Raw genomic sequence first — 16017 nt, 5'->3', positions numbered from 1 at the left:
GTATAATTTCTTTTGAGAAGGAATCTTCTTCCTTTAGCCAGGGGGGTGAGACACATCAACCCAACTGCTTTGCAGCCATCAAAGCCATGTTGAAATATTCATGTGTCTCACCCTGTGTCTGCCAACACACCAACAGGGGACCTCATGAGTTTTGCCCCCACTGCTCTGTTCTGCTGGGTGTGATGAGGCCCTTGTGTCTGTAGCCAGGGCTGAGTGCTGCTTGGGGTATAATAATTACCTGGGGGAGCTCATCCGCCAGAGAGCATTACACAAGGCAGATAGGTGGAATCATGTGAGGATAATTTTTAGGCACACATGTGGAACTTTTCTCTTGGCCAGGGGGTCCTGCAAGTGGTGAAACTCTTTGCTGCTCACCAGAATTATTTATTTCTCTAAGTCTTCAAAGCTTAGGAAAACAAGTTAGTGCGGTATAATATTTTCCCTTACCCATGATGACATTGGCAAGTATTTCAATTGGAGGACATTCACTTTTTTTATGATCTTGGTATATGTAACACTCAATAGGAGTTGACATGATGCTGGATGCCCATGCTCTAGCAAGTCGGTGCGGCTGGAAGCTCTACACTTGCTCAGAGTTATAAGCACGTAGCATGTGGCAACACTTACTTCACTTTGTAAATGTTCACTTCCAGGGCAGAAGAATTCTTCCTGTTCCTCAGCGACTTTCTTTTAGTCTGGTTTTGTCTCTTGTACCCACCAGATAACTACATCTTTATAGAATAACACAGTTAAAGAAGATGCCAGGAAACAATCTCTCAATTTTGTTTTTGAGACCCTGGCACTTAACATTTGGTGGAAGTAGCCGTGCTTTCAAATAGAACAGCCCAGGAGCTTGTTTTAAAGGAACGAATTAAGACTTAAAATCTGACACATTTTTTGTGTTTTTAACTATCGCATATCTCCTGCTCTTGGGTGCTGTTTCGTGAAGTTTTTCTACAAGATCTGGATATTTTTTGTCAAATTTGAACAATTACTGTTTTTGTACACTGGGGGAGGGAAATTATTCCTGCTCTTCAGGGTGTTCACAGTGACAAAGGATTCGTGTTTCAAATTTTTTGTGTTTTGAAATTACAGAAAGAGCTTTGGTAACTTGGAAAGGAAAGTGTTTTATCAGAACAGAGAGAGACTTCCTGATGATGCTTGGCGGAGGCAGAGCTGGGCAGAACTGGCAGCGAGCTGGCGGAAATGCAGGACAAATAAGCCAGCAGGAACCCAGTGGCTTTGGAGAAGCAGATGGATGAATTGCAAACGCTATTTTGTCCCCCTTTGTGTAAGGAGACGTGCTTAGCCTTTGTGGCTTTGGTTTGCTGTTAGCGAGCAGGAGGTAGTCACCATGGCCAGGAGTGACTTTTGTAGGCTGAGTTTGTCTTCCTTCATCAGAAGAGGACATGGAGCTAACTTAAATGGAGGGAGAAGCCCATCAGGGAGGGGAGGGAAGGTTGCAAACCTCAGGGATGACACCTGGGCTTCCCCACCTTGCAGAGCTGCCTCCTGGAGAGAGCCTAAAGGCTTGGGTTGGACTCACAAAGTCATGGAGCTGTTCTGCTTCAGGCACAGCCCGACATCCCCATCTCATGTTGCTCATCCAGCATGGTCTTGCTGGATCTTCCTCAAGGACAGGAAAAACAGGAGAAGGGGTAGGAGCAAGAAGCAGGAGGAGGGGTAGTGGTTGGCAGCCTGGCGTTCCCTGTGGGAACATTCAATTTTGCAATGAACCTCTTGGATTCTTGACAGGTCAGGTCTGTTGACCCTTCTGGGCACGCTGTGGTGAGTGTTTAGTTATTTACTAAAGCCTTTTGAAGGGAAAGTGGCTTGATGGGGTCTGAGGCTTTTGTGTTACGGAGAGTTGTGTGAGAATCTTTGCTGGGGTTAGCTATTAGCTGATTGTTTAATTATTTGGCTCTGTAACTAAGTAACTAAATGCCTTGAGCCTTAAGATAAGCAGTTCTTTGTTAACATTTTAATAAATGGAGACAAATAATAATAATTTAAAACCTAAGGAAGTATAAATCTCCTGTTTCAGTGACTGAATCTTGACCAGAAGCATGATTTGGAGTATAATTGCTTATCTCATAAGAATCTGAAACGGAACATTCAGAATGCCCCCGGTCCTCTATTGTGGGCATAGCTTTTATACAAACAGTATTTACTCCATTTGCTGGCTGGGTGGCACAAACCACGCTGCGAGACTGTATGAGCAGGCAAAGAAAAAGTTCACGTCTGTTTATTTAACAGCGGCTTGGTTTTCCATGGTGGTATTGTTCAATAGCTCCACTTATAAAGTTAAAATACATTGTGTGCACCGCTATTACAAATAAGGATGTAGCTGAGAGCCGACAATACAGAAGCAATGTGCCCTCCCTTGTCCCCCAGGGTTTAAGAACACCACCAGAAATTTTACACGTGCCTTTGTTCCTTGTTTGTTTTTTAGGGAGTGATAGACAGGTGTTATTCACATCAGGTAATGCACCTTTGCAATAAGAACTAATGCCACAATTATGGGATTTACAAGAGAATGAGATGGATGGATGTGATCCCAGATCATCAAGCTTCACTTGGTGGTACAGGCTCTGCAGTGCTATCTTTTCCTTCTCCCATCTGGATATTTTCACTAAGGGAAAATTCAGGAGGACGCTGCTGAAAACACCGGGGGATGGTTACAAATGAAGGCTGAGCAAACTCGCAGCCTTATTTCTCTGGTATACTCCAAAGATGTGGAAATGGGGAAATAATCCTGATGTCAGCCTCGGGGGAACCATTGATTTGATGGTACAGCACACACATGAGTTCAGAATTTGTCCCTGAATTTCAGAGAGGTGTAAAAACCTTTGTGCAGTGTCCTGGAGAGAGGGTTAACTCGGCAGCGTAGGTTGTTTATGTGCTGCCGGGAATTTTTTGAACAGTTTAAACTGGTTGATTTTCGCAGTGAAGCTGTTGGGCGGACTCGTGCCTCAGAATCCCACCTGTTCTCTGTTTGCTTTTGGGCACCATTTCAAACCCACACTGGAAAAAGTTTATAGGCAAACATTATAAAAAGTGACAGTCTTAAGTGCTGCTACATTCTAGTTTGGCAACACAAAGGCTTACCTGAAATAACTCACTATTTCCAAACATGACTTCATTATTTCATGACAATACTTTGTGCTGTGTCTTCCCTGATACTCTAGAGAGAAAGAAATGGAGGGAGATAATATTTACCAAATGCTAATACTGATTTGAAACTTGTTCTTCTTCAGTAGACTAGTGATTTTCCTTGTAAAAGGATATTTTTTCCCTAATTTTCATATAAATTGCTATTCTCAAGTTTGAATGTGGAATTTTCTTGAAAGATTCACTGTAAATTTCAGATTAATAGTTTAAAAAGAGATGAAATCTTCTCCCAGGCAGTCAGCAATAGGACAAGGGGGCATGGGCTTCAACTCTGCCAGGAGAAATTTAGGCTGGAGATTAGAAAGCAATTCTGTGCAGAGAGAGTGGTCAGGCATTGGAATGGCTGCCCAGGGAGGTGCTGGACTCAGCATCCCTGAAGGTTTTTAAACTGAGATTGGACATGGCACTTAGTGCCATGATCTGGTCAATGGACTGGAGTTGGACCAAGGGTTGGACTGGATGATCTCTGAGGTCTTTTCCAACCCAGTCCATTCTGTGATTCTGTGAAATCAAGGAGGGCGGGCGGAAGATTTATTTCCTTTCTAATTGTGTGCAAACAATCGATCTACCCAAGAGGACACTGTGTGACCATCCTGCAGGTTTCCTGGGGCTCTTCAGCAAAAACCTCGCATGCACTTAAAGGAGGGTTTTATCATCTTTACCTACAGTGGCTTTTCAAAAGTTTAAAGAAAGACATTTTTAAAGACTTTTGTACATTGTTGGCAGAGCATAAACTGTGTAAAATTTTCTTCGAAGTAGAGAGTTAGAAGAAGTCTTAAAATCTTCAAAGTAAACTAGCCAGCTGGCTTCAGCTATTTTTTATATTATATTTTAATTTGACAGTGGAATCTGAATTTAAAAAAAAAAACCTCAAGCAGACTCAACTATACTCATTAGTGTTACAAAATACATGTAGAAAGGAGCCCGTGCTCCCTCTGGAAATCAGATTTCTAGCAGCATGGTGTCGTACTCGATGAAACACCTGCATTGCAGATCTGTAGATTCATGACTGTGGGAGCAGGACCGAATGAGTTTAGAAGGAGTATAAAGCTGTACTGTAGCCTGTCCTAAGACTTTGAGATGGAACTTTGCACGCTAGAAAGTTTAGAAACCTTGTTATAAAATGGAAATCCAATAATCTTTACAGTCTCTGTAATTGGCCTTGTTTATATGATTTTATGTACTTCTCTTGGTGTGATGCAACTGTCAAATCTGTTGTTCAAAAACCCGTGTTTGCCCTAGGGAAAATGCCAGGAGAAACTTCGCAAGGGCACATCTCTGGATCTGTTCTCCTGTTGCTTCAGGCAAGCTCCCACTGAACTCCCTGAAATGACATGATGAGTGGGAGGAGAAATTTGGCACGCTGTTTTCAAGTCCGTCAGTATAACTCAATATTGAAATGCATGAGTGTCCCACTGTGGTGGCCACTTGTGGTACTCATTGAACCGTAGGCTATCTTGAGTTGGAAGGGACCTGTAAGGATCATTGAGTCCCACTGCCTACTCCTCACAGGATTACCTTAAACTACACTGCTGACAGTGCTTTAGCATTTCCAAACTCCCATCCACAGGCTGGCCCAGATGTGAGCTTATTTCAGACTTCTCTATTGAAGGTGTCGCACAAAAATGACAATTCTGTGCCCCAAGGATGAGGAACACAGGTTCCAGAGTTTTGCTATTCTTAGACACAAGTGTGGACACTGAGGAGTTACCTATTTTAATATTTCCTCAGACTCCCAAGCAAATAAAACAAGGTGTGTGTTTTATTTAAGCATGCACCCAGCGGTGCCCAGTTGGTGCCTGTGCCGGGGAGCAGCTGTTGGTGTGACCTGACCCTCCTCCTGGGCAAACAGGAGATGCCTTGAGGCTGCTCTCCCTTATTTGCTTCTCCTGCTGGCTTTGGTGAGGCCAGGAGGCTTATGGGAGAGGGAAACTGTGGTTGTAAGGAGAAACCAGTTAGAAAAGCAGTCCCTATACTGGGCACAGCTCAAGTGTGTTGTAGGTGTGGGGTCCCTCCACCCTGTGCTGAACCATCTGGTCCCAAGTGCCAAGGGACGTGGTTCCCTGAGAGCTGGACCTGGAAGAAGGTGATAAAGCTTTGTAACTGTAGGCAAATGTCATTTTCCAAGGGTTTTCTTTTAAAAAAGGCTTTGGTTTGACATTCCTGTGATTTGGTTACGAAAGGAAACTGATGGATGAGCAATTTTGTTGTGAACGTCTGTGTACACCGTGACTTTGAAAGCTTTGCTTGTGTTCCCGGGTTTCTGCTCTGTTCTGCTCAGGAGAGTTTGTGGAATAAAAAATGAAGCAAAAGTAAAAATTAAAAGAAAAAGCGACTGTTGCTGGGAGCAGATTGGCAGTGTGGAAGGCAAATGGAAAGAGTTTGGGAAGGGTGCAGGGAGAAGAATAAAGGGCATCATATATGCTGCGTAAATGTTTATTAGCTTGGTTAGTGAGGGGTTGTTTGGCCATCTTTTCCTTCCAACACAGCTCTTTTCAGTTTAGAAAAGGAAAAAAAAGGCAACCTACAAAATCGAGTGGGGAGAGATAAATATTTGTTTAAATTGTAGGTCTAGGTGCTAAGATATAAAACTGAATTTCCTTTCTGAGCTCCTCCTGCCTCCTCCAAGTTCTTTGAAGCCCCTGGGGTTCAGCAGCACTTTTCTCCCCAGAGATGGCTCTCAGTGACCATTGAGAAGGATTGTGCCTTTGAGTGGCACTTGGGACAAGGCACATGCCGAGAAACCGATAAAAAGCGAATGAACTTTGTTTGTGGTTAATTTCTTGAAAATAAAGTCTATCCCATACCTGTGCATGGTTCAGTTTTACAAGACACATTGCTGGGCTAATCTGGATGAAACCTTTTTTATTAAGCGTAACTTGATTTCTGTGGATGAAAAGGGCCTTCACTGACTTTTGTTGGCAATTCTCTCCTTTCCCTTCTCTTTCTTCTTTTTTCCTCCTTTTCCTTCCACCTTTGCAGAGCCGCCAACCAAATACCAAATCTCTCAGCCAGATGTATATTCAGCACTTCCAGGAGAACCGCTTGAGTTGCGCTGTCAATTGAAAGACGCCATCATGATCAGTTGGACTAAGGATGGGGTCCCCTTGGGGCCTGACAATAGGACAGTGATTATTGGGGAGTACTTACAAATTAAGGATGCTACACCCAGAGATTCGGGCCTCTATGCTTGCACTGCCGTTAGAACCCTAGACAGTGATACCCTGTACTTCATTGTAAATGTTACAGGTAAGTTAAACATAGGTTTTTGCATGTAGAAGCTGTAAAATGTGATATAAAGACATGTTATGTTATAACGTGAAACAGTCCTCCCGGGCATAGCGAGTTGAGCTGAGTTCTGTAGTTATTTCAGGTATGTTCTCCCTTGTCCTGACCCTGAAACGGACTCAGTTTGTATATACTCCTTTTACTTCATGGGATCTATAATGATTAACAGCTGCTGAATAGCCCTCTGTTTTATGCCACTATGACAGGATTAAATTATACAGAGTCGCTGTGATGATGATAAAGCCAGTAGAATGAATACAAGTTGGGGTTTTTTTCTCCCTGTGCATCTGAAGAGTAAAAGGGGTGTCCTACAACCTTGCAGTTTAGAGATAAATCGTTCTGGAGACACTCGGTTCTGCTCAAATGAATGTCTTTAAGAAAAATTAAAATTATAAGTGGAGGGAGATTTTTGGATTAGCAAACTCCCTTTGGAAACTTCGTAGCATTTCAGGAGTATTACTAGTTTTGTTAAAGTTTTATAAGAATAACCCACATTTTGTGGCTCAAGTTTTTATTTCCTGTGCTCCTGCACAACTAGCATAATATCTGTTCTCCTTGATAGATAATCTAAGATGTAGTCCCATTAGTTTATTTCTCTGCAAAATAGGCTGGTTTAAAGACTTGGTTATTTTTAATGTGCAGATGCTCTTTCCTCTGGGGACGATGAAGATGACAATGATGGGTCCGAGGACTTTGTGAATGACAGCAACCAGATGAGTAAGTAACAGTGAACTGCCAGAAGTCACTAGCAAGATCCACGTGGAAAATCATGTCCTGTCTTTCACACTCCTGCCTTCAGAGCTTCTTGATTGTTAACTGCATGGGCTGTCAAAAAGTGTTACCTTTGTCTTCCTTTTTTCTGTTTCACATAGTTCGTACCTTGGAAAAGAAAAATAAACTAATATACTTCTAAACACGCTTTACTGGTCTGTACTTTCTTTCTCCCTTCTTGCTGGCTTTTCTGCAGTTTCCTTTCTTCCTGAACTGAAGTTCCGTCTTTGTCTGGTTTAGAGTCTCGCAGATGAACTAACTTCCCATGAACCTGATCTGAAATTTAACAGAAGAAACAAAACTCCAGCTCACTTTGCTAAAAGGTGGTATGGAAACTACAAAAATAAAATTTAAGTTGTAATGAGGCAAATCCTTCAATCCTTAATCTCGGCAGAAATCTCCCCACGGAGAATGAATTTGGAGACAATGAGGTTCTTTTGTCTGCAAAGGACCTCAAGGTTTGTTGCAAAGAAAGCAATCCAGCACTGAAACCACATTTCGTGTTACTTATGAATGATGAAAATGAGCTAAAAGAATCTTAAACTTATCTCCATGCTAAACTTTGGTTCCTCTAGAGAATTTGGAAAGCTATTAATAGACTCTAAATAGAGCAGTCACAAAGAAAAAAATACAGAAAATTGATATTGGTTCCTTATGCCCCTATGTTGCAAAATCCCCTTGGTAACTGGTAGTTTGCTATCGCTTGTGCTTTGTAAAGTCAATAACACGCAGAACACAGAAATCCTTCATGGGAGGTGTCAGCTGGTTGCCGGAGGCAGTAGCCAGGTATATATTTGCTCCTCAGCCTGATTAGTAATTGGCAGCTGGACTGTGAGCTTGAAACACTTGTTCAGATGAGAAAGTATGAGCCTGATTTCACCTCCCCTATTTAGTTATTGTTGTATAGGGCTGCCCTCGTCTGAAGCTGTGAAACATTAGATGCTATTTAAAATGATATAAGTTCTTAGCTGCCTATTTGGCCCCTGCCATCTGTTAGTGTGATTAACCCAGGCTGATTCACAGGTGCAGCTTGAAGTGGCTGAGATTAAGCAGCTGGAGGCTGCTCTGACAAAGGAATGTGGTGGCAAAGATAATTGGCAAGTTTGGAAGAGGGACACTGCCTTTAAAAGAAGTTGTCTAGGCAAAACTCACCAGGCCAGGCAATGTTAGCCTTGCCCTGAAAAGGACGCATGGGTAGAAATTCCTTTTGAGAAACATCCTTATGTCTGCTGTCGCTTTATTGTGAGCTTTATTGGTGTTGGTCAGAGAAGCACTTGCAATATTTTTGGTCTGTTAGTGAAGACAATCGTGCTTCTATAGTCTGTGCTGATGGCTTTGAAGATTCACTGTGAGTACAAATGGGTTTTGGAAGTGAATATAGACAGAAAAAAAAGAAAAGGACCAGATTCCAAGGCAACTATGCTTTGTAATGTCGTGGTAACCATTCCTGCCCTTTCACGTAACAGGGAGAACTACCCAGAGGTGTAGTCCGTAACACCAGTGATGTTCTTGTAATATGAGCTATCATTTTAAGTTACTGTTAATCAATCTTGATTCAGGAGCTGGTGAAAGGCCACTGATGATTTTCGTCTGCCGGGGACGGGGTGTGTGTTTAGCAGAGGTCAGTCACACTTTCCCCGCTCAAAATGAAAGATGCCTCTAGAGTGTGAACATTGAAACATTTTGGATGTCAGGGGAGCACAAACCCTTGCAGTGTAGAAGTGAGGAAACTGCGAGAAGACAGATTTCTCCCGAGCAGAGCATTGCACAAAGAAGTCCTCATGAGATTGCCCTTTACAAGGTGCCCCCAAAACTTCTGGAGCATCTTGCAAGCTGCAGATGGGTGCAGGGACAAGCACAGGGACATCTGAGTGCTCGACGGGAAGAGCTGGCACTGGAAAAGTGATCGAGCCACCACATCCCTGCAAGTAGTCTGTTTTCAATGAAAAGTTGCATCATAATAACTCAGTTGGATTAATGCAACTGTGCTGAAAGAAAGAGGGTTGTGAATTGGCAAGCTCAGAGCTGTGTGGAAGTTAGGGGTGGGACTTGGTGTGGTGCTTTTGCAAACCGCTGAAGCTTGCGTGTTTAGCATCTTCTAAGTCTTCTCTTCTGTATTATTTGCCATTCACCTTCTAGTTTTTTGTATTGTGTCCAAAAGGCCACATCGAAGTTAAGAAACTGTTGCAAAATGGATTGATAACTGAATGAGGAGTTGAGCAGCAGCCTAAGTCCTCCGTGAGCACGCTAAGGGACAGGCAGGGGTGCGCAATGGCCAAATGCCCTTGACCACCTTCTCTGGCCTATTTTAGGCAGAGTCTGGGGAAGTTCAGGCCCTCACAAGAGTCCCTGGTTGCTGCTATTTAAGAGAAGAAGTCTTTAAGTGTTTCCTGAATCATGTTTGAGCTTTGCAGATCTAAAACAATTTAGCTGATAATTTACATACAAATTACAGCTGCAATCATTAAGGATAAGCAATGGAAATTGGCCTGGTTATGCCTTTACAGATGGAAACAAAAGGCCATAGTCTTCAAAGGTTGTTGCTTTTTGATGAAACAATTCTGATAAAGTCCAGCTGTCCTGGCATGTTAATTATGATGTGATGAGGCAGGAAATGGCTGTAGTGCCTTCCACAGGAAACGGAACCTTGGCATTCTCATTCCTGAATATTTAAAAAAAAGGCAAGGCTTTTAGTGCTGTTTTATTTACGATGGTAACTGTTCTTTTATGCTTTTTGAATTTTCTTTGCCCCTGTTACAAACAAATTTTTTGGAGGCCAAGGTTCTCCAGTGCAAGTAGCGAGGCTGTTGAGGAAATCTGGCCTAATTTTCAAGGCCGCCCAGAAAATACAACTGCTCTTAAAGTCAACCGAGGCTGTAAGTAGCTCCATAGCTGCAAGGAGCAACTCATTCTTGAGAGAGGAGGGCACTCAAGTGTACACATGTGCATTTGACCATTTGCCCTGTGTGTATTTTTAAGTAAAAGGCATGCATAGCAGATTTCACTCTGCTTTTGGTGTCCTTTTAGCTTGACAGATATTTTAACTGTCTGAAAAAACACTGTGGTAGATTTGTTCCAGACTGCATCCTGAATAGCTTTTTATTACTTCCAGCTTTTGTTGAAGGGATTAGTGCTTGTGGGGAAGGTGCAGGATTGGTTCCACTGCAGAACAGTCTTCTCTTCACACAAAATAGCTTTGTTGGCAACTGATTTTTTCCCTTTGTTGCCCTGAAGAGGTGCCTTAGCTTGGTTCTGGAGGGCCACCTCCAAGGACATTGACCTGACACTTACTTCCTTTTACAAATCTAAGGGCTGATCATCATCGTTTCCTTTGGCAGCAGTGGAAAATACATTGTTGGTAATTGCTGCCTCATCTTCATTATTTTGAGAGAGAACCCTAACTTCAGGGTTTTCTATAATCCTGATTAGGTGCTGGCAAGGCAGCAGTTGTCATGATGGTTGCACTGAGGTCCACCAACAATTTATTCCGGAGACCCTTGGGTAGCCTTGAAGATGCTGTTGTTCCGCCTTGAATTCTTGTCAGGCGACTGGAAGCTTTATGGCTTTTTGGTTTTTTTTTTCCTTATCACCCTTTAAACAATTTCTTCTGGGCCAAGCAATGGTAAATTGGCACCAAGAACAAAAAAGTATCTAAATGCAATCCACATGCTGTTCTTTTCATGCCTTGAAGAATTTCAGAAAGGATGAAACAAGGTTCAAATTCATCAAATCCTGTAGAGTGGAAACCCACTCAAGGGAGCAGCAAAAATTGGATGCTGCCTAGAAGTGTTTTTTAATTAAAGGTCAAATAACAATAGCACTGAAAACCTTGGGGGGATTTGATGTGGCCGTTTCAGGCGCACTATTGCCTGCTCAAGGTGCTTGTCAGGCAGGCTTGGAGTTGACTGCTTTTGTATTTCTTTGTATTAGATAAGTCCAAATAAAAACTGAGGCGTCCTGAAGTGAAGTGGTCCCCTGGGCTGCCTAATTTCAATTTCGCATGCAGGAGATTTGCCTGATTAGATGTAATGTATTTGCAGGGGAGTGCAGTGTGGGTCAGCAGGATATTTTCTTCACTAATGAGAGCTCTAAAAGCAATCAGGAGTTCCCACCCGTTCCCCTGCTGCTCGTTACCGCTACGTGCCAGAGTTTGCCCTGTTGTTACTGTGGACTTTTATCAGAGGTGCTACCTCCTTCTACCTGTCCCATTAACAAAGATGGGATGGGATGGACAGGGTCTGCACTCGAGGGTATATACTCCTTAACTACGTTCATTCTCGCTTTTAGTGAATCTGGATGTTTTTCCTCTCAAGACAAATAGTAAAGGGTGCTTTGCGGTTATGATATTCGATCTATAAAGAGAAATGCTGTGTGTTAATCAGATCGGCGCTGTATGAAAGCACAAAATGAGGGTGAGTGTTACGGCTTGTGGATGTTGCTGCCTTTTTCTTTTTTTCCCTTAAACGTACTGAGGAGCTGCCAGTATAGATGCTGCTACCTAGTGAAAAATGGGAGGATGTCTTGAAGCGTTTTCAGGTGGCGCTTTCAACATGTGATATCCGCATGTTTTTCTCCAACCCCCCCCGTAATTCGGGAGCATTGCAGGTTATGCTGATGGGAGGATTGTGCGAGGGGAAGCTTTCCAAGCAGAATCCTTTCTCTCCAGGGAGTTTCCTCTCCCCGCTCTCTCCGTGGCACAGAACTGAGCTGCTTTTCTTCATTCCTACCTGCATTCTCCTGGCCTTTTCTCTGCTTCCACCTCTTCCAGGAAGTAAAGTTTTTTCCTCCTTCTGCATTTGTTGTGTATGAGGCTTATCAGAGCACTTTTTGTCCAGAAGCAGAGTTTTTTGAAGGGTGAGACTTGATGGAATTGGGGGTTACATACAAGAAAAAGAGAGGATGAGCTGCACTAGAATGTGGTAGAAACCTGGCTGCATGAAGCAGCCTTGTTGTGGGAACTGTTGGTGGCTGGGTCCTGACCAACTCAGATGTCTTCATCCTGGGCTGAACCCAATGGGACCTTAGAATTATAGAATGGTTTGGGTTGAAGGGACCTTCAAAGCTCCCCCAGTGCCACCCCTGCCATGAGCAGGGACATCTTCACCAGCTCAGGTTGCTCAGAGCCCCGTCCAGCCTGGCCTGGGATGTCTCCAGGGATGGTTCATCCACCACCTCTCTGGCCAACCTGGGCCAGGCTCTCACCACTCTCAGTGTCAATATTTCTTTCTCATGTCTAGACCAAATCTCCTCTCCTTTACTTTAAAACCATTAATTGGTTTTAATTACATTAGAGATTCAGGCTTCTCCAGAGCTTGGTCCATCCAGCCTGCGCTGCAGGGCGGCATCAACACGGGCGAGCGGTGGAGCCTGTGGTTCTGAGGTTGTGCCATTGGGTGCATCCAAGCCTCCTATGCTCTGTAGCTGTGAGAAGGTGCATGTGGTACACATGATGAGAAGTGACCACGCTCGCTACAAAGTTGCTGGGTTGGTGTTGCCCGTTTGAGGTCAAATCTAGGCACTGTGCTCTGAGATACCAATATAACTGGTTCTGATGGTTGTTTGGCTTTGATTTTGTGGAAACTGTGGGCAGGGCCCAATACTGGTCACTCCACATTGCCTTGTGGAAGATGTTTAGCAATCCAGAGAAAATATCGTTTTAATATATCAATACCAACATGTAATTCCACCTTTGTCTGGTGCAATTGTAATGTGATTTGGTCTTTGCGTGTAGTAGTTAATTCCGTCGGTTGGCTTTGTTTAAAGTCTTCTGTTATTTTAATGTGATCCTGGTTTTAGCAAATAATGTTAACGGTGATTTTCCTTGCATCCCTAATTCACTTTAGTCCATGCAACAATTTCTTAGTGTTGCAGTTAATTTTCAATAGTTACCTGATTTTCTATTTTGATTACATGTACAAATTTGCTTTGCTTTTCTACTTCATTAATTTTAACACTAATTGCCACTTCGGGCAAAAAAAATAATCACTTATCGTTCTTAGCATCATTATAAGGCTTGCTTTTGGAATGTTTTCTTTATCCTGAGAGAGACGTTGTAAAAGGATTTATTCCTGTATTTTCTATCCAGCTGTATTTTTATTTAGAGAGGGGGTGGCAGGATTTCTGAGTTTGCACTGATTGTAAGAACTGTTATAAATATTTGAGGAACGGAAGAGTTTATTTATAGTGGAGTGTTAGGCTGCTAATGAAGGAAATGAAACAGGGCTCAGAGAAATGGAGCTATTTTTCTGGACCCCTCTAGCACTAGAAATTCCACACTAATCTGATTTGCTTCAGGAAAACTCCATTGTAAAAGAAATTAATGTTTCCTACTATTAAACAGATCCTGAATCTTTAACTTTTTAAAAACTATTATGGTGAGACAACTGAAGCGATGCCATGAAAACGCTGTGCAATGTAGCCGAAGTGTTGCGTGGATCCAGAGCATGGGGTAACCTGGTGTATGGAGGGTAAAAACAGATGGGTAGTTGTGTGTTTTGTTGAACTGTCTTTGCCATACTGGTACATGACAAATGACTGAGAACCTGGGCAAGAAAGGGGTTTTCCATGTGCTCCTCATGTGGGCACAGGCTTGGCCAGGACATGGGAAGGAGAGGGTGAAACCCAGAAGCTGGCAAAAGTGGTCACTACAGTAAACGTGGGCTCAGGGACCTGCTCTGGTTTTGTGCCATTGTGTTGGACATCAGTGAACATTTGGACTTTGACAGGCTATTGCTGAGTTTTGCTGCTTCTGCGTTTGTAAAGATATTTTGATGGTTTCTATGACAGTGACAGCACAGCTCACGTTGTCGTGGTACACTGTAAGTTCGAGTGTGCTGCCAGGCAGGTAGGTATGTTTATTCCTCATCGAAGAGATGGGGAAGGGTTAAGACTAAGGCTTCCAACAGGTCTTTTGACTTGATCTGTCTGGCTTCAGAGCTGGGGTCCAAGAATTCAAAGTTTGCTGAGCGCCCACAGTAACTCAACTTGAGGTGGAAAGTGTTTGATTATTTGAGTCTAGTAAAAACTCAGTCCCTCTGTCGTATTTGATATACACAAACCAAAGGATATCTGTGCTTAATTATTGGACTTTTGTAATAAATGATATACTCAAGTCTGAGCTGTTTGCAAAACTCCGGTCAACACTTGTGACATATGATTTCCAGTCGTGTACTTTTCTAAACCACGCTGTCTCTGCTAAAAGGAATACGTGCTGCGCTTCATGTCTGTGGAAGGGGCTGGGAAGGGAGCTCAGCTTCTGAATACTGATATTTCTGGATGTGTCTCATTGAAACAGGGGCACCTTATTGGACACATACAGACAAAATGGAGAAAAGGCTACACGCGGTGCCAGCAGCAAACACCGTCAAGTTTCGTTGTCCAGCGATGGGAAACCCAACACCAACCATGCGATGGCTGAAAAATGGGAAAGAATTTAAACAAGAGCATCGTATTGGCGGCTACAAGGTACATTCTGATGATGTGATTTTGCAATTTCTGTTCTTGACCAAGGCTGTAAAAAAAAAAAAAAACAACTTGCAGATGTCAACAGAAAATCTTTTAACAGCCTTGGATCAAATGTAAAAGCAAAAAAAAAGTAATTGTTTTCTTCTGGGGAAGGGTGGATGGTTTCTTTGGCGGTTATTTTTTTATTTTCTCAAATTCAAACTTGTAGCATAGCCATGCAGCTAAGGATTATTTATAGAGACCTATTTGGAAAGCTAAAGAGTGACTTTGCAAAGCAGAGTAAGACTATTTTACTCTATTCCTTTTCAGCGACATTGCTGAAAATGTGACCATCCACCCTGGTGATCGTAGGCAGTTTAATAAAGGAAAGACTTGGAAGTCAAAAGTTATTATTTTCTATAGAGTTTATGGTCTGTGAAACTGAAATGGGAAGCAGAATTTGAAGGAAACTAACAGCAATTACTTACAAGGGTTTGTTTGAATTTTAAACAGCTTCAGATTAGATGTTTCATGCTAAATTGGTGGTTACTGATTAAGAGAGAATTTTAGGGAGGCCAGCTCGCTCTGTGGGTTAGTGCACGGACCTTTAGCCTCTTGATATCTCCCTGGGTCAGGTCAGAAGTCAGGATTCGGTCATCTTATCCCACTCCTCGCAGGGAACGGGAGTGCGGGACTTCGATGGGAAATTCCTCTTCAAGCCCTTGCCATACCTCCCCATATCTCTGAGTTACCTCAACCTCCTCTTGGACCTTCTGTCAGTGATTTCCTCATGTATCCCACACCTCAGCAACTCCTCTCCAAAGACGAGAAATTTCCCAGTTACCTTGTATCACTATTGTAAGCCCCAGCCTAGAACTTCTGCTGAGGAGCTCAGAGCTCCTCATGGTAATTAAGATCCTTAACGGTAATTAAGACAGAAGTTAAGAGACTTTTCCAGATGACACCGTAAGCGCAGGACTGAGCCCTAGGGACTGCTTACCCCAGCATCGCAGTATTTTTGGGCTGCCAGGTTTTGCGGTGCCCTGATGGAGCCAGGGTGTATATTGCTCCGTGTGCTGTTGACTCAGACCCTGCTTGGTACAAAAAAATAAGTTTTCCAGTGCAGAGGAGGACGAGCCGTAGTCTCCTTTCCTCTTTAGCTGGATTTACTGTAGAAAGTGTCAGTTTTTCCAACATTTGTGTTAGCAGAGAGCAAAGCCCAGAAAATCTCGCCGCATGAACGCTAATTATCTAAGTAGACTTTTCCATCTATGTTTGCTTACACCATAAATTACTGTTGCTTATGAGTGTACACCTGGCAACACCTTCTGCCTTTCATAACGC

The 16017-nt window shown here is 43.0% G+C and overlaps 1 protein-coding gene across 10 annotated transcripts in view; it reads left to right on the top strand.

The window, feature by feature from the left end:
- FGFR2 (fibroblast growth factor receptor 2) overlaps nucleotides 1–16017 on the top strand; it is an 85512-nt gene that overhangs the window by 14007 nt on the left and 55488 nt on the right. For 6 of the 10 annotated variants that reach the window (XM_071812206.1, XM_071812205.1, XM_071812202.1 and 3 more), the window contains exons 3-5: nucleotides 6154–6420; nucleotides 7102–7176; nucleotides 14525–14694. In XM_071812206.1, the coding sequence (XP_071668307.1) occupies nucleotides 6154–6420; nucleotides 7102–7176; nucleotides 14525–14694 (512 nt within the window). The remainder of the gene's footprint in view (nucleotides 1–6153; nucleotides 6421–7101; nucleotides 7177–14524; nucleotides 14695–16017) is intronic. The other 4 variants (XM_071812207.1, XM_071812209.1, XM_071812208.1 and 1 more) reach the window with 1 other exon arrangement.

Source organism: Patagioenas fasciata, chromosome 8 (genome assembly GCF_037038585.1).
Source record: "Patagioenas fasciata isolate bPatFas1 chromosome 8, bPatFas1.hap1, whole genome shotgun sequence".
NCBI classification, from domain to species: Eukaryota; Metazoa; Chordata; class Aves; order Columbiformes; family Columbidae; genus Patagioenas; species Patagioenas fasciata.
The sequence above is the reverse complement of the archived record's forward strand: the minus strand, read 5'-3'. Positions and strand labels throughout refer to the sequence as shown.